Genomic DNA, 23,171 nt, shown 5'->3' on the forward strand with positions numbered 1-23,171 from the left:
CTGAATGGCGGCGAATGACTGATAGTTTGTCATGATGTAAAAGGTTCGCCTTTTTGAAGGATTCTGTTTGAAGCAGGCTCCGGGTATTGTTTATTATCGATATAAAAGCCATTATTGTGCATGGTTTCGAGTGGGAGTCGGTGTTTACTGTTCGGTTTATTATTCATGCGAGAAGTCTATGGTCGTGTGAGGAAAATGCATTGTAATTTAACACCTGTGTTGTTTCCAGATTATTTACAGATAATTTTCACGAGAATAAGTATTAACGGATAATTGAGCTCTCATTACATATATTTCAATCAGCAGTAAAAATATTTTGGCCTTCCGGATTAAATTTAATATGATAAAATCCATTGTCTTGCACGAGGGTATTTCCCATTCAGAATAATGAACCGATGTTAAAGCTCACGATTCCATTAACCTTTGGCTACTCTACTAAAACATCAACTGACTCGAGCGCACTCAAACGCTGGCCATTACAATATTTACCTTAATTGAAATGTTTGTATTGTTTCCCCATCCATCTGGATGAACGTGTTATTCTTGGCAAACATGAACGTTTTCTCGTAGCCGGTTTCCTTGAAGGTTAGTTCCGAGCCTCGCAGCTCGTCCGGGACCGGTGCCACCGTGCTGCTGGAGGAGTACTGCTGCAGGGCGGTTTCCTGTGTTTGCGTACGGACCGACGTCGTCGAGCTGCTGCTGGTCGTCGTCAACGGTTGCACCGGTGGCTGCGTTTCTGCACCAGAAGTATGGAAAGCTATGCTGTTACTATCAACGCCAGAAGGACAACTTATGATGTGAATGCATCATTCTGTCCACATCCACAATTGCATATTGATTATGTACAAGTTCAGGGTAGAATAGTTCAGAAACTGGTATTTAATAAAACATTCTAAACTATTCCAAACAGGCAAGAAGCTAATTTGTCAACAGATGGCTAGGAAAATGGGGTTGATTTTCAGTTGCGAGTACCGTGTACTTACGTGTTTCGTTAGCGCATTGCTGCATGCATTGTTCATAGGATTCGAAATTATTCTGCAGATTGCCTCCGCAGCCACCCCAGATAAACTGCGTACAATTGTTCGTTGTCTGCTCAAAGCGGTACCGATAGCCAAAGCCCTGGCAAGGTCCGGGCTCGCCAGGTCCGGTGCATTTCTCTGTTGAAAGCCACCCAGCGGAAGAAAAACGCAGTAGCAACAGCACCAGCAGCATAAAGGAAAACAAAGAAACAGAGAAAAATGAAAACCTGCGTATTTATGTCACACCCACACGACTCAAAACAGGGGGGAGTGAGCAAGAGAACATCGGGAATTAAAACTTCATACGGTACACTATTCCTTCCTTGGCCGGTTCCGAGTTGGTTGGGAGCGCCAAAGCCACCGGGACCCGGATGACTGATGCGATGATGCTGATGGCAACGATGGCCGAAAGTGTGGCAAATGTACTACTGTGTTTGTCTGCGGCATGCTGGCTGGGCATTCTTTGAACTCGAGTTTCTGATGATGGAAAGGAAAGAGTAGTAAAAAAGAATGAGTAATTATTTTGTGAGTAAAAATATTCAGTTAAGAATATCAAACGGTTATTACACTCTTTGAATGACTTTCAACACCAAGTTTATAAAACTGTTAGTAAAACTTAGAGATCCCCACAATATCTTACAATCTCTTATAACCTCTTTATAAGTAAGGTTAAAAGCTCAAGTAGTCTTATTACGCTCTGCTGAAAGCGGCAATAAAACCCATTATGTTTTTCGCTGCTAGACGGTAACCGTAATAATTTGATGAAGCATTTAACTTTGTTCTTCGAAACTATAAAACTTAAAGCTTGTTATGTTAAAAAAGAATATAGCTGGTGTGATATCGAGTGGTTCGCCATCTTACGACTGAATTGTTCTCCATTTACGCACGAAGCTGTCAACTTGCTCCGACACTTTATCTTTGTGGTCTGTGCGTGTTACACGTTACCGGCAAATATCCAAAAAAATGTAGACAACACACATTACACATTATAGGTAAAACCCCTAATATGGTAAAAATACCAGGATGCCACATCCTCCCCATGCGTGAAATAAACAATTCAATATATATTATCATACGTGAATTATAGATACTTTACATTACTGGTTACATTATTTTTGCTTGTATATTGAAATTCGTTAACGCTTATAGGGTACGGGAGGGTATTCCCATCACGCTACTAATTTCGGCATACATTACCTTTTTTGGCTACACTTACCCGAATAAAAACTTTGCCGCTATATAACAATACTGAAACGAATGTAGCACTCATAGGCTTTAATGTGTTATAACTATTTTCATAAAAATGTAAGTAGTTTGCTTAATTTTATTCAATAAACATCAAAACCACTGTTTTTCCACTAGCACGTAGCCAGGCTGAAAAAACTAGCAGCAATCGCATCCGCGTATCCGCTCTTGATGATGGTTTGGAAAACACTCAATTATGATCATGTTTACTTATTCTAGAAACTAAATAGCTGTGAATATGCTATCACAGAACAATTCTACTTATTTTTATCACGGAAGAACACAAAATTTCCCCTCTGGTATGAAAATATAAATCAATTTTCATTCACTAGCCATTAGCAGTATTTTGTTTTTAATTCCGGCATATGGTGCGTTATTTACACTACTACGAATATATGTGCTGACATATCTGGTATTTGAGTGACAACTGGCGCTAGTGTATATGAACGATTCATTGATACACGAGCGCCAGCAGCATGCTGTTGTCACTGCAAAACTAATTATCTTCAATGAGCCCGGAATGTAGGCAATAGCGAGAGGTTATCCATCGGTCTCTCTTTTCTTGTCTATTTTGATCTGTTTTTGAAAAGCATTTAATCGCTGTGCTAGCTATTTCGGCCTGTCAGATTTAAAAAATACAGACACCACTATAGAAAATGGGCTCAATTTAGCCGCAGCGACTTCATCATTTCTCGCGACTATAACTTGAATTCAGTAGCGTTTTGTTAAGACCAAAATACACACCGATATTCAATAAATATTATTCTATCTACTGGTATAAAATTATTGTCTCGAATAAATATATTTTCAACGTAGTTCCTGAATATTGTTCAGGCTTCCGCTTAATGGGCTGGAAATACCCACCCGTACCCTACATGCCATGCAGAGAAAATCGTTCTGCAATATCCTGCCTTGATATTTTTTGAAATGGTGGTTCTACAATTGATGAAGGGACGGTAGGGAAAAGTATTGAAATTTTTTTGGAATGGAGGGAATGAGCGGAAAGATGAGAGGGGGGGTTTGGTAGCTACGCTTAACAAGTAGTCGTTGTGACTTCTACCTTTTGTCCAATGCTGGAAGGTGCATGGGTGTGTGTGAATATGTGAATATTCACATCGAAATTACTACAGATTCTAAAATCTTTGTAGGATACGCATAATAGTCACAATAACTACCGTATCTCTTCATGGATATTGCACTATTTTTTCGCGAACAAAAATGATCATTTACAGTAAATGCTATGGTCCTGTTATAATTTTTTTAAACGAAAATGCAAAATATAATTAGAAATGCAGTAAAATTGTGATGGAATTGGTCAATTCGATTCCATAAAACAAGAAATAAAACTATGAATTTATGACTCTTTTGCAATAATTTTACCATAAATCATAATGTCCGCCGTAAAAACTATTGTAGAGGGTTTTTACTACAAAATGAAATGTAAATATTTTATCGAGTTGGCCAAGGCCTTCATCCGGATCAAATTTAATACGATTTGGCCATGGGTTTTTCCCGGCTTACCCGAGCAGGAGTGAAGAGCAAAATAATATCAAAATGTGTTATGAAAATTGAATAACACATATCAAAATTTGGTCTGGTTTTGGCTGACATAGTTGGTAAAATAACAAAAAATAATATCACAATTTCGGCCAAAAGAATAACTACTTGTGTTATTTGAATAACAAAGCAATCACATGATTATATTCAGAGTTTGGAATAACATATTTTTGTATTATTGAGGTATTGAATAACAAATGCAGTATAGCATATAAAATATTAAAAAATCATTTTATAAAATATTTATAATCTAAAATCTCTTTAATCAATAAAAAAAAATTTATGAAATATATCGAATGTCATTTTAAGGTCATAATAAGATATGATAACAAAATCAGTTATTAAACTCATCTTAGAACCACTGTTTAAAATATCTCCTCAATAACAAAATGTGTTATCAATGTATCTCCATATCTTTTCAATAACAAAATATAGCATTATAACACAGTTTGAAATTGTTTTTATATTAGGTCATAGCAAATAATTTCAAAAGTTTTTGTCACCCCGCTCCCCTTGGAAAATGGCTTGAAAAATCGGGTGGCAAAAAAATAATTTGTAGGGTACGAGTTAATTTGTCTTCATAAAATCAATTGTCTGTGGGTTCTACAGCCTGAAAACTCAAAAAATGAGTGTACGAGTTGAGTTCATGCTTCTAGCACGAAACAAAAATGGAAATTCGAACAACGAAATTTCCGAAAATCGCCGAAAAATTTTTCTTTCGTTTTTGTCTTTTTTCGTAGATTTTTGCATGAAAAATAATAACGTATATTTTAAAAGCAAGAATAGATTTGGTTTTCACGTTTAAACTTTAAATAAAAATGCCTAAAATCCTTATTTTTTTTGCTCGAATAAAAAAATCTCTTTGTTTTTTTCGCCCCCCACCCAACACCGGAAGGACATAAACTTTATAAAATATTTGTAATGGCCTTATTTTGCTCTTCGCTCCAGCTCGGGTAACCTTAGTTGATGTTACAAATCGAGCGAGAAGCAAACAATGCGTACGAGCGAGTATGAGAAGCATAGCATCCAACGCTTACTCCACTGACGCAAGCATAAACGATAAACAAACGGCGGTGCTGTGTGCAGATATTCTGCTACCTACACACTCGCGAACGCTCAGCTTCGTACCGTCTTCATTGCCCGCATTGCCCATTCAGGGGGTAAACAACTCGTGAGCAACCAGCTGCCTGAGTGAGGGCTAGCGGCACACTGGGGATAAAGATTTTGCATTACTTTTTCTTTTCTTCTCCATCTTACGGACTCGATTCTACATGCGGGTGAGAGTACAAGCCTTTGCAAGCGATCGGTATCAGCTGCTCGGGCTGCAATGACGATCGAGAGCGACAACCGTGGTTGTTAGCTAAATACACACTCGTAAAAACCCGTCGTCTCAGTGCATGAAGTAATAAGACCGAGAGTCAGAAAGAGACGTTTATGCCGGCGTGGGCATTAGAGCGAGTATGCGTGTGCGAGTGTTGGCTTCGCAATATTGATCTTAATATACGTTTAAATTTAGCTAACGTTAATTTTCACTACCACGTATAACTTTAATCCTAAATGAAATCCGGTCATTTTTCGTTTTTTGCTGCAAATAAAATTATTTTCCCCTTTTCATGCAAAACGTTCGAGGCTTGAAGAATACAACACTATTGCGCCCAGAAATAATGCTACCATCAGTTGTTTGAACAAGCCCTTTGCGAACAGCTCTGAAAAATAAATGCCAGCCAAATCAAATCCACACTTCCACCCGAATGCCCAGTATATTGCGCTAGAAAATATATTCTATTTTTCTTACCTCATATTTTACCTTTAAATTCACTCCGAAGGTTCAGTCGCCAATGTGATATCTTGTGATTCGTCATCTCACGACTGACTGCTTCCCCATAGACCTTTGCACGGCACCTAACCTCAACTCTGGTTAGAAGTTTTTGTGTGGTTTGTTTTGATTTCCTTTGCAACCTAAATTTTTTGCTAGTGGACTTATTACTAGTAATTAGTATAACTTGTTTGCGGAAACCGGAAATGCCCGACTTTTCCGAAACAGAAAAATGTTTCCAGTTTTTCACAACATATATTTTTGTCATTTTTGCTTCTAGTTTTTACGAATAAGCGATCAAAACAAATCACACAACATTGACAAACCTGGGACGGAAAGAACGCACTGACGTCTGCGTGCAATGCTTTATTTACGTGGGAAGCAATCGCAATGGGAATGGGAATCTCTCAAAATCATGAAAGTTATGGTGGATTACAATATGTTTGATGGATTTATTATCATTCCTGGCGATAAATTTTAATGTTCCTACTGTATTTTGTACCTTACTGTTACAATAACTTTTATCTTCATGTTATGGTTATTTTTTCCGGGTGCTCAGTGAAGCAACACTACGTTCGCAGAGCGGTTCATTACTTTTTATCAAAGTAGGAGATGCGCGAGTTGAACCAGATTAAAACAAGAGCCAATTATAACTGCATTTGAAACAAACTTTTCTCCTCGGCCCCCATGATTCACCATTTTTTAACCCTAAAACCATAGAGGACTGGAAAAAGCGTGCAACGCATTTGGTTTTCTAACCGGGACGCTTTGCTTTTTCTCGCTTTTGTAAATTAAAATCATCTTATTAACGATTTCCCATCTTCTCGAGCACAGACGACACAACTGTACATGGGTTGACGATTTTGTTGTTACCAGTTATATTTTAATTTCAAAATTTGAATTTTCTAGATTTTTTCGAACAGGACCAGAAGACGACCACACTAGAGTCTAGCTCTACGCTGAAGAATCATCTGAGCCGTAGGTAGTGTTTTAGTCCAAGGAAGCGAAATTCCTGCATGAGAGCTTTTAATGTATACGTGTACATTGCTGCCTACTTAGTGAAAATTAACAGTATAGTCAGCGATCCTAGCCTGACCAGCAAGAACCTTCTAGACATTGGAATTTGACAAATTCAAGGATTCCAATGTCCAGCTGGTAGAGACACCGAACTGCAAACAACTGCATAAAGAATTGATTGACATGGGTACCAAAGCGTATACACTGTTAGACTCGTTACGGGTCACTTACGTCGGATCTGCTTTCTAGAATAGGGGAAATGTGTATAATGTGCCCCCCCTAAGAATAAATGGATATATCTCCGCTATACTTCCCCAAATTAACGTTACAACTACGTGTATATGTTGGTATTTAAGTTGACAACCAATTGCAATTGTTTATTTCATTTAGTATTGTGGAATAAACATGCTAGGAATTATTTAATAAAAGCACCTAAATGTTGTGTTTCTCGTCTGCGCGGGGTAAAATGCCCCACCTGCGGTATAATATGCCCAATGCGGTAATTTTAGTATTTCTACCAGTGACAGACCAACTCTATTTTGCAGAAAGTAAAACTATTTCCATTGTTTTGCAAAATATCGTTATTTTATGTAAAATAAACCTAGTTTCGGCCTTCTGGTGCACTTTTTCTTTTCTGCATGGGGCACATTATACTTCAGCTGTGGCGTTTTGTACCCGGTAGTTGAATTACCTAGAATTTGGACGTTGGTAATAAATTATTCCCACCACGGTTGCTCTACAATACTAATTGAATTAAATAACGGCAATTGTCTTCAACTTAGATCTGTTTACCTATGTTTATAGCCACATTTGCAAGGGGGGCAAATTGCACCACCGCAAGTGGGGCATATTGGCCTGCCTTAACTTATTTGAAAAAATATTAAATGCTAAAGCAAATCAAGCGTTTCATACCATTATTTTTGACAGTGATGTCTTTTTGAAGTTCACTTTACGCAATCGAATCGCAACAACCGGTTATTTACAGATTTTGACAAGAAAATAGCTTATGGAAATGACGCCAAAAGTTACATCGGAAGCTGCTCTAAAACAAATTTATTTTTGTTTTGTTTTTACAGCATGTGACAACTGTCATACTTGCATAGTAGGCTAGTTCCATCAAATACTATGGTTTCTTGGTGGTTTTGCATTTTGATTTCGCTTGTTTAGCGAAAAACGAAGGGGGGGCACGTTATACACAATTCCCCTACGTGTGTGTTAGAAAGCTTCATCTTCCTTTACACCTTTTTGTGCTACGGGCTATGAACATAGTTGCTAAACATAGTTGCGCGCAGGTCGACTATAGGGCTACCTACTGTTGTAGTAACGCACGGTGTAATAATTGCGGTGAAAATTACGCGGATGCTGCCTGCGAAAGACGTGTTTCTATAATCTGCGTACGAATTCGTTCGTTCAGCTGTCCGCACAATGCGTTTTATGGATTCATCTACTCGTAGCTTTGGTACAAATGTTACCAAACCTCTATCATTTAATTCAATCAGTTTCGACCACCAAACAATAAAGCGGTCGGGACAAACTTTTCCGGCTGTCAGTTAATTGGACAAACATGCACAATTTTCAAAACAAAGCACCTATTTGAAAATTGTCAACTTCAACAAATAAATCGTTGATAACTCTCTAACAAATTTAATTATTTGTTTGAGTTGACAATTTCCAAATCAGTGAGTGCATCGTTCCGAAAATTGTGTTCGTTCGTCCAATTGGCTCCGAAACCGAAAAAGTTTTTCCTGTCATTGGCACAGCAATTGTCATTTAATAATAATCACAGGCTATGCGAAATCGGAAGCGGAAGTACCTCTATGCAAAGCTCTAAATTCGAATAAAATAATTAGAAGAGTTCAGCCCGCATCCACACCGCCCACTGGCACTGGTGCAGAGCTCTCCTCAATCTAACCAGAGCGTGAAAAGTACATCGATCCCCTATCAACAAAATCGACAGTTGTTGGTCGTGCTCCTGTTCGTACAACAAACGGCCAGGTGCAACGTTTGCATGCAATTTCTCCATTTCCGATCTGCCAATAACTAGTGCTCACTCTAATCCCATATCATGTCACTAAATAATGGTTTGACAGCACTTCAAAGCAAAGTCCTTGCCGCCCGCCACCACACACACACTCCAGCTGCTGACACGTTCATATTTATCCGGCAGGCACCCCCTCACAGTTTCCTGACCACAATAGATCATCATCAACGGTGGCACAATCAACAGGAACAACTGCAATTTAGATCCGATTTATAGCACACAACAGTTCCCGAGTTGATTGTCGTGCTAACATGAAATGATAGCCTCCGACCCCGCCCCACCATAACATAATAATGCTGTCCAGATAGATTTGTTTGCCTTGGTGGCATGTGTGTCTTTCTGTGTGTGACACTGACATCTGGATATGTGATGCATGTTTGGAAGATTGCAGAATTGATCACCGAATTCGTTCGGTTCGCCCAGTGGCAGCATATACATGTAGCATAGCGTCTCACCAATCTACGCTAGCGCTATACTGCAAATGAACAGCATTCCAGCAGCAGCGGGCTGGCCGCCCGTTAATCCATCACGTGTACCTAGAGCATCGCATCGTATTGTATCAATCTGTATAGAACGGTGTTGAGGGGGATATGTTTTCCAATTATAGCTAGCGATGCGTGTTGTTTGATGATGGTACAATAACTAATAAATGAAACTATTGGAATTGAGCTATTGGTAAGGAAAATATCGTTTATTCTATTCGGTTTGATATTGTATTTGCACATTATTACTCTGTTTTCTATAATATAACAGTTCTTTTTAGACTTATTATCTAACGTTCCTCTTTGCCAACTCTCTATTAGATTCAACGCCATGTTTGCTAGATTGCCTAGTTTTAAGAGTTTATATGAAGCGAGTTGCATACTTTCACTCGTTCTTTTTAACAAATCCACCAGGAATAGAGGGTCCCAAGGTGCTAGATGGCTCGACCAGGTTGAAGTCGACTTGCGTGTGTCGAAACGCGCAACGAATTGGTGACGAGTAGCCCAGGACCGAGTACAATGGAGAGGAATTTTTGATACGGCAAGAACCACCTCGGCTCTCGGCTGACGGAGGGAGGGAATACTTTCAACATGAAATTACAGCAGTCCCCCGAATAAGGCGGTGGGTGGTACTGTGCGCTCACGGCGATTTCTTAGTTACCCATTAACTAATAAAGTTTTTTTTTGGTACCTACATATTTAGTATCTGCTAACCTAGTGAACTACCAAAAATCAGTTTTATTGGTTAATGAACAACTGAGATATCGTTTTAGATCCATCGCCTTTTATTCGGGAAATGACTGTATATGTAATTCTGCGTGCTGCGTTTAAAGCCTGGTTGTCAAAATTTGCTCGCTAAAAATCGTTAAATATAACCAAAAATACCTGTTTTGTAATGAAATTTTACCAAGAATATGTGTTTATCACTTTACCCTATTCTGTTTGCCACTCCGGTTCGATGCCTTACGAACTTTGTTTGTACATGTGTAGTCCACAACGTGTCATTGTTTTTTGCACAAACCAAATTCAATTTTTCTCCTATTTCGCCACATCTCGAGTCGCTTACGGTTCCCGAGTTTACGGTTCCGTAAACGTTTTGAACACTTGAGATGCGGTTGAATGCGCGATTCTGTGCTGTTTACGGATCCATCAAGAAGAAACAAGAGGATTTTGTGCAAGTCCAAAATTATTTCGTGCACTTTTACTTGTTCCAAACCCATCATTGTAACCGATTTCAATCGTATTTTAATCGATTTTAATAAAACTGTGCCGATGTAAGCAATACACTCTCAACTACTTTTAGTCAAAATTTCAGTCATGCTTACTCATGTGGTTACAGAGTGGGGCCATGTAGCCGCAAGGTTAGCGAGTCTGCCTTGACAAGCGAGTGGTCGTGGGCTCGAATTTTAGTAGAATCAGGCCATTCGATGTTAAGTGACTTTAGCATGGATTTATTCTCAGGCCACCCCACATCCTTCCTATTGCATTCTGCATTTACTAATAATGAAAGCCTCTTGCCTTTTATAAAGCCACCATATGCGTTCCAAACAATGTTGCAAATTCTCATCACGATGAAGGCTCATCACCTGCTCGTCAGCGATTTGAATTTTATCAACTGGCAACTCGATCGTATCCTGATTGCTCGCGATGAATCGCCGACGCAAAAACTGATGAGCAAAATATGAATGGATTACGCTCGCAAATACTCGCTCGGTATCTCTGTCTCACACTCATCGCTAATCATCGTTACTTGCTGTCATCCAACCAAGAATGTATTTTACGATGAAACGTAAACAAGCATATTTTTTGGCAAATTACAAAAAAAAAAATATTGCTCGTTCAAAAATAAAACGATATTCGTACCACATATAATAATTAGTAACTTGCCAAACGTCAACATATACTTGCGACGCCATACACAAGTATGTGTAACTTCAAGCGGCACACGGACAAACAAAATGGTTTCAAGATTTAGTTTTAATAAAATGCAAACCTGGTGCAATATTATTATTATTATTTGGTGGCTAGAAGGTTCGAAGCTATGAAAAATAATACATCTTCTTGTGTGACTAACGATGAAGGTTGATAGTAAAAATATCGTCGGCCACTGTTCAAAATTTGATCCTGCCAACAAGTCTGAAAAATCGCTTGTATATTGTAAACATTTGCAAACGTTGCTGGTGCTTGTCATTGTCACGAAAAAAAGATTTATGCTGCACTAAACGTGAATGTAGAAAAATTATGAATAACATGTTAAAATAATTTTATGAGATTAAAAGTCTTCTGGGTGTAGAAGAACGTTAATGTTTTGAAGCGCATTTATGTATTCTGTCGCAAAAATGTATATTCCAAGTACCTCAGGTGCTAATAGTCGAACTAAAAAACCCAAAAACCAACATAAGTGTTAGGTACAAGTTTTTTTGACGGTATAATTCAATATCCGATAGCGCTTTTGCCTGTTTTCCAAAATTGATAAATCATAGCTACTCATCGCGATGAGTAAAATGCGAGGTATTCGTTTTGGATTAACATCACTAGCGATCAAATCATTGCATGAAAAAGAGTGAGTGGTAATTCGCTTTTCTCTCACTCTCATTAAATAATTCTCAGCCAGAAAAGCATTGCCAGAGAATTTGACGTTATGGAATCACCTTTGAGTGTGTTTCGAACCGAATCAGTACTTTTATCGATGAATAGCAACATTGGTTCCAAAAATACGATGCCTTTACAAAAGTTGTAGAACATACTAAAATAAGTAACATTGTCGAATATAGTAACTATCTATCTCTTATGGTTGTCGAAATATAATGCTTTGTATGGAAAAAGCACTTAAAAAGCACTTTTTAAAATATAACTGTAACTTTTCAGGGTACAATCAAATACAGATAACTGTTACTTGCTTCAACAGGTTTTTTGTTGTACTTTTAAGTGCGAGTTTGTTGATTTGCCACCCATTACCACCTTGGGAAATATTAGAGCACAAAGAAATTCACCATTTTTCACCGAAAAAGCTTAATATCTCAGAAAATTTATAAAATAACGTATAATAATGTTCTACTAAAACGTGGATTTTAGTAAGACAAATAACTGTCTTGAACACTATGAACACGTAAAAATTGACCAGAATAAGTGAGGGACAAAAAAAAATTTGTTTTTAGGAGTTTGTCCACAAATAATGCTTCATAGCTAATTTATATGAACAGATACAGCTATAATGTCTTTGACGAAGTGGTTTGTATTGACATTTACTACATCTTTGCCGAACACGTCAAACCTGTATCTCGAATATGTGAGAAAGTAAATTTCGTGTTTCACTTTTAAGGGGATTAATCACATAATGGTTCTTGTCAAATGAAGGGTCTTTTATACCTAGAATTTTTACAAAGGCACCATATGTGAAAAATCTCGCGGTTCGGCGTAATATCACGCGATTTCGCTGTTTGGACCACTGCACAGTGGTTTGATTGCTCGGATTCGTGAACTTTTTTAATAATTCTTTTCATAGTGTTTTTTCAATATGGCGTCTTCGGAAGAATTTCTGTATATCAATAGACGCAACAACTGGTGGTTAGTATTAGTTCGGAACTCAAACACAGGTGGTGCTGCAAAATTTAACTTTCTAATTTGATGATATAGAGTTATAGTATGTTCTAGAAAGTTTTAGATATTTTTATTATGAAGCTTTTTGCTGAAAACATTATTCCTCCAAGCATCACAGTTTTCGAGATATTAAGCGTCTTTCATGACGGACCCCCACAAATCGGGGTTTTCACTGTAGCTTCAAAACTATGCGATTTAGGGAAAAATAGTGTTCTGCAAACATTTGCATCTATTAAAATCACACACTTTTGCAGAAGAAAGTGAACACGTATTTTCTATATAGAGCGAGTTACTGAACGATTTAGGTAAAAATTAGCCATATTTCGTACTGCTATACAATAAAAACTTGGAAAAACTGGCGACCGAGATATAATTAAAGTGAAACTACATTCAAAACTGATCTTAAAATATGCTAAGTCATTTATCTCTTTAAGTATCTTCATCATTTAATTTGCATTTCCAAAAAGTGTTACTCAGTCTCTTAGAGACATATATATCATAATGTTTACTATATCCCATCTCCCTGTTAACAGCAAGGTACGATGCTATTCTAACAAGCCAGTCGTCGTATGTACTAATCTCGGCTGTGTGGTACTGCTAGAGTTTAATAGGATCCTTACACTAGCCCCTTAATTGTCCTGTACTCTAATAACCGGCTGCGAAGCTTGCCGATAAACAAGGGTAATGTCCTCAAGACGGTTATACCCTAAGCTTTGCTCTACTTGCACGCAAGAGACTAGTAAGAAAAGCAAACTAATGTTAGGTTATAAAAAGTCATTACTTTGAGCGTCTTAGCGTATCTTAGCGTCGAGCGTATCTCGAATACGGAATAGATTTTTGCTATGTAACAGAATTAAACGGAAAACTTTTTCTTCAACTCGTAATGTTAGGGATTTTTAATTTCAGGTAAATGACAACATAACCAAACCAAAGTTTTTATTGTATAGCAGTACGAAATATGGCTAATTTTTACCTAAATCGTTCAGAAACTCGCTCTGTATAGAAGATACACTTCCTTCTGCAAAAGTGTGTGACTTTAATAGGTGCAAATAATTGCAGAACACTATTTTTCTTTAAATCACATAGTTTTGAAGCTACAGTGAAAACCCCGATTTGTGGGGGTCCGTCATGAAAGACGCTTAATATCTCAAAAACTGTGATGCTTAGAGGAATAATGTTTTCAGCAAAAAACTTCATAATAAAAATATCTAAAACTTTCTAGAACATACTATAACTCTATATCATCAAGTTAGAAAGTTAAACCCCCCCTGTCTTTGAGTTCCGAACTAATACTAACCACCAGTTGTTGCGTCTATTGATATACAGAAATTCTTCCGAAGACGCCATGTTGAAAAAAACACTATGAAAAGAGTTATTAAAAAAGTTCACGATTCCAGAGCAATCAAACCACTGTGCACTGTGCAACCTGGTCCAAAAAGAATTTAAACGCCTGAAACACTCATTTGGTTGTTCATATGACCTCGAAGGAATCATTAAATAACTTAAAAGCAACAACCAAAATATTTATTTTTGGGGCTGACATAATCGGAAAAAAGCTGATATAATCGGGAGTAGATATAATCGGGTGTAGATTTAATCGGGGGCTGATATAATTGGAACCGGGCTGGTACCGAATGGCCGAAACACAAATGGCCGAATCACAAAAGGCCAAATCACGACTGGCCAAATCACAAATGGCCGAATGTCATATTCGACCGAAAATATTCATAGCCTTCAACCTGTGCAAACGTTGGGTGCATGCTGTCCTTACTCGCTGCCGCTCGTTCGGACTTAACTAAGGGATAATCCCTAATAGACAGTAAACCTAGGGAAATGCATGCACCTAACTAGTAGTGGTTTCTGCGGGGGGGGGGGGCTGCCCTCCCGCAGTGGCCGGCGCTTCCGAAGGCGGGTCATCGGCGCGTACTCGCGGCCTATGGCCGTATCGCCCTTAATCATCTAGGAAACATTTGCTACTAACACGGTAAATACGACTCGCACCTTATAATGAAAATGTATTTATAATCAAGAAATATGAGGTAAAAACAAGTATAAAAATTAGCTTTCGTAGATATATGCTCATATTATAATTGCGATCTTATTCTTGCTGTCATGGATTTTCATAAAGAAGTAAATGCACTAAACTACAAGTTTATTGCCCTATTACTAAAGCGGCCGAAATATTTCATTCAATATCCCACCGTGTCCATCTTTGTTGACCGCACATAGCAAAGCCAACAGTCGTGTCCATTGTTGTTAAACACGGTTTGCTTTCTGCACGGCAGTTGGTAGTTGTCCTGAGAAAAAATGAGTGCATCCGGCGATTCATCCGATGTTGCTGGTTTCAACAACGAAGAAAGTGCACTAGTCGTTAAAATTGTGTTGTCGCAGAGAGGAAAACCGATGCTTTCCATTGAGGGGTTACTATTCAATAAAAACAAGCAGAAGCGGAATACTTGCTTTTTTCATTTCACACAAAATATAATAAAACAATTAAATATACGCGGACTAAAACAACATTACTCGACCAACACAGACATATTCATGGCGGTAAAACGGCTGCAGGTTTGTTGATAAAGTACTTTTATTTGATGTTTTTATAATGTAATAAAAATTCTAGGCTTTGTCTTTTCTGCCGCAAAATCGGATACAGGAGGCGTACGACGCGATGGAAGGAACAATGACTGAGGAATTGGAGAATTTCCTTACATATTTTCGGAATACTTACATAAGTGGGAGGAACCGGAACAACAGGCCGTTGTTTCACCCCACCGTGTGGTCAAATTTTAAGCCTGTCATTGACAAGCTACCGCGGACCACAAACAGCTTGAAAGCATGGCACCAACGATGGGCAACCATTGTTGGTTCCCATCACCTGTCAATTACCAGGATCATCACAGAGCTGCGGGTGGAGCAAAAGGCGATAGAGGGGAACATCCTTAGAATTCTTCGGGGGGATGATCCGAATTCGCGCCAAGAAATAGACGAAAAAATCTACTCGAAATGTGTTAATGCTCACAAAATGAGCAGCAAAAATTTTGTTGACACAGTTGCGCTTTTATTAAGCGCTAAACAAAGGCGTTCGTAAAGCATGTTTTGTTTGTTTAATAGTAGTAGTTTGTTTTTTGTTTGATTAAAGTTATTCGTTAACTACTTGCCAATTCATGGTTTTTTATTAAGTAGTTGTTTAGGCATTCCGAAAAATTTCGGCCTTTCGTGATTCGGCCATTCGTGATTCGGCCTTTCGTGATTCGGCCTTTCGTGATTCAGCCAATCGTGATTCGGCCTTTCGTGATTCGGTCTTCTGTGACTGTTATTGAAATTCGGCTATTTGGATTTCGGCCATTCGTGATTCGGTCATTTGTGTTTCGGCCATTCGGTACCAGCCCCCTCACTTCTGTGGCAGAGGGATAAGGACTCTCATACAAATAAAACAGAATTTGTTATTCGGCGAAATGCTATACAATCACGGCGAATATTTAAATGCTACCCGCTTTATTTTATCTGGCTAAGCAATGTGGGGGGTTGTTTTCTACTTTACTGCGAGGAAAAATTGCAAACTTGTATATTAAACTATCCATGGTTTCATAATTACGTAACTTCCAAAATGAACCATTTAAGGATGAACTCCTCAGAAACTTGCAAAATTCAAGATTGTGAAAAAAACAACACGAATAACATATAAAAAGGGTGCCTTTAAAACAAAAAAAAAATGCTTCTATATTCAATTTTTTTCTAAAATGGCAGTATTTAGATTCATTTTAGTTGTAAACTAGCTGACATGGCAAACTTTTCTTTCTTTTCTCGTATCTTGAGATATGAGGAAATTTGTATTTCATTTAAATGGGAGCCGCCCCATTTAAAGGGGGTGAAGGGTCATAATTCACCATAGAAACAATTTCTGCTCTAAAACCCCCCTCATGCCAAATTTGGTTTCAGTTACTTGATTACTTCTCGAGGCATCACTGTTTCTTGAATGAAAGAAAAATCGAAACTACAAAACAGTTCGAAACCAGACATTAATGAAGCCTTCAAGTAGAAGGTGAAAAGCGTATCTGTTGAATTAAAACTAATAGTGGAATTTTATTGTGAAAATAGGTTTGACTTTTCGTTTACTCAATTTTCGTATTCTGCTAAGACGCTCAAAAACAAACTTTAGTTGTATTATATACTGTTTATGTACTAACACAACAGCGCAATGTTGCTTTAGATTAAACCAGAATGATTTGGCTTTGTTTTATTATTTGCTTATTGCTGGGAAATTTTATTTTGTTTATGATTTTACTTGAAAAATTGGGAATTGTTTGTTTCAAAACGCTATATCTCGAGAACGGGACGGAACACCTCGTGGTTTTGAGTGATTCTTATGTAAAAAAGTCTGAGGAACACGATGGTGTTGAAATTTTTGAGATCAAATTGTACTCATTGAGAGAAAAATACAAATTCAGTTTTCAGATCGAAAATAAAAGTATTTGGCAGCACTGCCGCAAAAAAATAAAAAAATTTCGGATTCTTCCGACGATTTCCCATGAAAATGTAGAAAAGAGTTTTTTTCTAAATTGAATATTTACGAAGATATAAGCAAAAGAAAATAAGCGAATTTGACGAAAATGATGTTTTACCTTTGTTATACTATATAACAAAGGTTTAGAAATTGGTCGAAAAACACGAAATTGATCCGAGGCCCGGAGGGCCGAATCACATATACCAATCGATAGAGCTCGACGAACTGAGCAATGTCTGTGTGTGTGTGTGTGTATGTGTGTATGTGTGTATGTGTGTATGTGTGTATGTGTGTGTGTGCAGCTCATTTTCTATCGCCTGTTTCTCGAAGGTGGCTGAACCGATGTGACCGCTGTTACTTTTGTTTGAAAGGTATTATTGCCTAGTATGTCACTATTGAATTGCTTTGCGGTCCGACGTTTCGTTTAAAAGTTATAAGTAATAATGTGAAAACTACGTGACACGCGTTTCTCCGGAACTACGCAACCAATTTTAACGATCTTACTACCAAACGAAAGCTCTTGCTATTACTAAACTTTTTACCAAATTTTATTGGAAACGGACAAGCAGTTTAAAAGTTAGCCTTAAAAAACCACTTTTAATAAGGTGCAAATGATCGCCTGTTTCTCAGAGATGGCCAAACCGATTTATGCGCTATTAGTTTTATTTGGCAGGTAATATAGCCGGATAGATCACTATTGAATGGTTTTTTGATTGGTCGTTTAATTTGAAAGTTATGAGCAATCGTATACACCACACCAAAATTAACAATAATTTATAATGATTTTAACCAAGATAATTTACCTGATTTCAATTATTTTAATATCAAACGAGAGATTTTGACACTACGAATATATATGCAAAATTTCATAACAATTGGTTTTACCGGTAAAAAGATATTAATCCTCGAACGCTCGCGCCAACTTTTGTAATACAGTTACTCGCGCGCAATAGCCAAAACCAAAGACAACGTGCGCACTAGAGTTTTGACTAGGAAAACTTGGTTTTAAGTTTATCGAACCTTTAAAAGAGTTTCTTGAAATTGAATGCTCTGTCATTTGGTAGAATTTAAATTTTGATTAATCCCCCTAAAAGTGAAATAAAAAAAATATTTTTCTTCAGTTTCAATATAACACACTGATGTGTTCTGCAAAGTTTTAGAGCATATTATTACAAGAAATTTTGCTGAAGACTGTAACCTTCTATCAGCAAAGACAGAGAAATCTTATTTATTGTTTCTGAATTTGTAAAATCAGTTTTTCTAGTTTAGCTCTTTTTGTAATTGTTGTATGACTTTTTCATGTATTACAAAGTTATACAAATAGTAAAAATACATAACTTTGCTGAAAATAGTATACTTCTATGTTTGCTTGTTTAGGAACTGTAGAACTTTGATTATAAAAATACCCTGATTTTAACCCCGAATTACTCGACTATTAACTGACGGATACATTTTAAACATTTTACATTTGCTGATAGTTTTGCTACATACAGACGACATTTTGCCATATGAAGTAACGTGAAAAAATTCCAGTTGGGGCCAATAGCGATACACTTCACATGCTGCTTGCTTCGTTTCTGTGCTGTCGGTTTATGCTGATCTATTTTCCTAACAAATTTAAAGTATTATTACTTTGAATAATTCAGACATTTTGCTCATAACAAGTTTATTGAAGAATATACGTTAGTTAAACAACGATTGGTAAATATGGCATTCAAAAACCTACACATGTTGTTCAGAATACAACAGCGTGAGTAACCAAAGGTTAATAAAAATTGATGAAATTTTTTCAAGAAAACTTTATTGATGTGAATCGAATAGAATGGCATTACAGGAAATTATGCATAGTTCAAAAGCTATAAACTAGACCTTTACTACGCAATGTATATGTTAAAGAATAACATTTCTACTTACAACTTACTTTTACTTGCACTTACCCACATTAGTAACAACTTACTCAGCAATTTCATGAGAAAAAGAACTATCAAAATTTGTAAGTGCTTCTATTTTGTTCAAATTTTGTAAGCTTTTCAATTTCCAAAATTTTTATGTAAACCAACGCACAATGCAACGTTAACTAATAGATGAATTATGTTCCGAAGACATGTCGGTTTCTATCTCATATAGCAAGTAAGACCGTATAACAAAGGTTCCTTTCACCACTAGGTGGTTTAAATCAGGTTTTTTCTACTTAAAGGGGGGGTTCCCAAAAATCGAGGGAAAGTCCAATCGGCACCAAACTTGGCATTTTTGCTTCTTGACCTAAAACGAACAATCTGGCCGAGTTTGGTGAAAATCCGAGAAGGTCGATTACAAGTTTGTACTTTTTCTCGGTCACTTGACGTGGAATGACCCATATGTAACGTAAAAATTCTTAGTTTGGAAAAACTCATGAAATAATTACGAAATTCGTTAGTAAGCATTGCTCCTCCTCAGACTGTAAATCGCTTCTATATTTTTCTAAAAATAAATTAAAAAATCGAAGGTATTGTGTTTTGAGTTGATTTCCTTGAAATAATACGCCTGTTTAAAAATGAGTCTTGTCCGAAAAATGCAAATAATAGAAAATAATTGCGAATTATCCTGTACCCGACAACTTTGTTAAACAGGCTCGCTGCCAGACCTTTCGAATGCAGAACGATTGAGCGACAATTTGTTTCCGTTAGTCATTCACCCGTTACGTAACAAACTTGCAACCATAACAAAGTGTACACGAAGCCGGTTCAGACGCAAAATGCCCATCAACCTGCTCGAGTGACGTTGCGGGTGGAGCTTGTCATAGAACAGACAGCATGGGGCGACGTGGCCGCAGACGTGAGGAGAAATGCGAAAGCAATGCAATGCTGTTGATACTACATTCTGACTCAATCGGTCAGCCGGTCAGCTGTGCTGCTAGCTGTCACCAACGACGGGTTGGTTGATGATCGTGAGTCAACAGAACCGACCTCTCCCTTGTCAGTCGGCATGTTCATGGGAATTACTGGCTGAGACTGATTAAGTTAGCCGGAGCAAATGTAGGTCAGAAACGAGTCTATCATGTGTTTGTCGGTTTAATAGACATCGGCCAGAGAGTGTCGTGTTTTGTTCAATTAAGCGAGGTCAGTTGCGGACGGTTTGAACCGTCGGAGATTTGATCCGCCGGAATCAATGTTTCACACGGAGATTAGCTTTGGTTTGCCTAATTAGCTTTCTAAGAAGAAGGGACAAATGACACCTTCTCTTTTCACTGGTTTGTGCACCTTTGGCCAGTTAGTATTTACTTTGAATGGGAATGGTATTTTTAAAACATCAAATTTTCAAAGCCTGAAATCAAACAACAGCTTGTATCAAGAAGAAAGTGCAGTAAAAAGTTAATTTCTCCGAGGGTAAAAATTGGCGTCATAAAAGCACCAACCGCCAGGTACGGTTGCCATTTTAACAAGGTGTTAAAGATAGGCACTCAAATTCGCTCCTTCTCTGTCAAGCTCAGAAGCTCTAATTAAGCCTAATTAATCTCCCACTTCCTCAGCACGTGTCCAACCAGCCCGAACTCGGTTCGCTTGATAAATTCTCAACATTAATGAACACCGGGGACCGCAGTTCTAGTCCGTTACGGGTTGGTAGCAACAAAAAGTTCAACAGTGATGCACGGCAAACTCAGCCTATGAGCGCGTAATCCCAGCTCTTATCCAATATTTACCCGTACACTTGCTGTATCATTAATAATTTAATGTTCAAATAAATTAACACATACGCCCTTGTCTTGCCAGAGTGGAAGTAGAACCCCTCTTTATCCGTAAACTAGGTACCACAGTCGTACTCCGCACAAGTTGATATTGTAGCGTGTTTGCGTATACACACGAAAGTTGCCTTCTTCCGTACCACACCCCCAGGCCGCTCGCAACAACTTAGTTTACTTTTATCATTATCCACTAACAACCGAGCCGGGGTAGCGACTTACAATTTTCCATCTTTGAAGACATCTTACCCATTCGATCCGATTCAGTCATCCTCAACACGAACTCGTAAAACGTGCCTGATTTTCCAAAGTGCCAGCCCTGGGCTTGTCAGTTTGTCAGAGGAAAACCCACTGCAGAGAAAATCAGCACTCCTTTGATAAGAGATATAAAAAATACTGACAAAAGCGTTTCCCAACCCAACCAAACCCGCGGAACGACACGGAAAGATTGTAGTGCAACACTTGCTTCCGAGTTTGGTCACGTCTAGTGTTTTCGAATTAACTTTATCGTAAACTAAACGTCGACTCCTCCCGGCCCGGCCGGGCTCGAACCTTCCATTCCGTTCGATGATGACATTTCCGGCAAAAGGCTTCGCAACCCCGGAGGTCGGTACCTAAAGGAAAGAAATTCCTCGGGCGCAACAAAATACAAATAAATCAATTACATTTCTTTCGATTTACCAGCCATTTCGTTTTTGTTCCGAAACATTGACTGTCTGCTCGGTGAGGAAATCGATCCGAAATCCGAAACAGATTTATTGGTTCCAGCGCTCCTATCGCAGTGCTGTCTGTCCGTTTCGGTGAATCTCGCAGGACCCAAGACAGTGCCGTTCAGCGCAAGGATTTCCACCTTTCACGCCATTTTATCCGGTAATCTAGGAGACAGTCCAAAACATTGTTGTTTCAACTTTTCCTGCATTCGTAACGATAGTAGGTAGCAGGAAACACAGAACATTTTCCCGGCTGCCCTCCCGACCGACGACCGACCGGTGGCCGTTGTCCAGACGAACCACTTGTATCGAAGATTTATTACAATCGGGGAGCGCTGATTGTACAGGCCAACCGAAGAATGATTCTGCCCTGGATGATTGTACACTTAAGGTTAAACAACTTTTATCGCTGCCTACCGTTTGTTCGCCGCTCGGCTCGGCTCGGAGGTCACGTGCTGCTGGGAAAAGTTTATCGAGGAAAAATGTGTAGTTAAACCGATTTCAATCTACTCTCTACGGTGGCATTCCGGCTGGCTGACGTGGTGTCTCCGGGGAAAACGAAGGTAAAGTAAATCTGCCACACTTTAATTAGTTGCCCATTTGGCTGAAATGGGTTCCGGAGATATGGCCCGTCTCCTGAGGAAACGCATGATTGGCAATAATTGGAATCCATTGGTCGTGAATGGGCTCGCTCCGGTGGTTGTTTGCAAATTGCTTGATGAAGTCGAACCGTTCTGCAGGGATGTTGCAAACAGGCAGACGTTCGGTTTACACCGTTGTCTTAGGGATGTAAGAGTTCAGAGCTGTAACGACTGGATTATTAACGTTATTAACGTTGAAGTTGATGCGAGATAAAATTAGACACTAAGTTTCTCGTTGGTTTTCTCAGTTTTTAACTGACTCAAATAGATTAAAAACTGTGTTCAAAAATGAAATGTCACATTGATGCGAACTTTGCTTATTTCTGATTTGATTTCACCTGCCTTCAAAACATGTATAAATGCTTCCTCCACCTCCCAACACCCCGTACTTCTGATCGAAAGCAACCTGATTTAAAGCAACCTGGTCTACTCCCGACCAGTACCTCAAGGCTAACTAAGCAGCTTATTAATATACATCCATGTTTCAAGTGTATCGTCACTATTTTTAGATATATCGTTTGATTTCTATGTTTACCAGTGACATTTTGAATCGGTTAATGCATCTGTGCAGAGACTACGTGGGTAGACTGTTCTGAGCTAGTAGCAAAAATACACATCCAGAGCTGTTTACGATGTAATTAGGAAATAAGTCGCAACGTCTGTTTGCGACTAAGCATGTTGGCAAATTTACGATTTTGGCTTGCAAACAATTTTTTGGGCCAAAATACCGGCAAGTCACGTTCGGGCAATAGGCGATTTGTATTTTGACCGGCTCAAGGCCATAGTCAAGGAAAAAGATAGTAATATCGACCCAAGGTGAA

At 38.3% G+C, this 23,171-nt stretch overlaps 1 protein-coding gene across 3 annotated transcripts in view; it reads right to left on the reverse strand.

The window, feature by feature from the left end:
- LOC128734114 (axotactin) overlaps window positions 1-23,171 on the reverse strand; it is a 160,503-nt gene that overhangs the window by 51,910 nt on the left and 85,422 nt on the right. For all 3 annotated transcript variants that reach the window (XM_053828134.1, XM_053828136.1, XM_053828133.1), the window contains exons 3-5: window positions 1,326-1,496; window positions 984-1,157; window positions 490-736 (exon numbers count right to left, since the gene is read on the reverse strand). In XM_053828134.1, the coding sequence (XP_053684109.1) occupies window positions 490-736; window positions 984-1,157; window positions 1,326-1,479 (575 nt within the window). In that variant the 5' untranslated portion in view covers window positions 1,480-1,496. The remainder of the gene's footprint in view (window positions 1-489; window positions 737-983; window positions 1,158-1,325; window positions 1,497-23,171) is intronic.

The sequence above is a fragment of the Sabethes cyaneus genome, chromosome 2 (assembly GCF_943734655.1).
Source record: "Sabethes cyaneus chromosome 2, idSabCyanKW18_F2, whole genome shotgun sequence".
In the NCBI taxonomy this organism is placed as follows: domain Eukaryota; kingdom Metazoa; phylum Arthropoda; class Insecta; order Diptera; family Culicidae; genus Sabethes; species Sabethes cyaneus.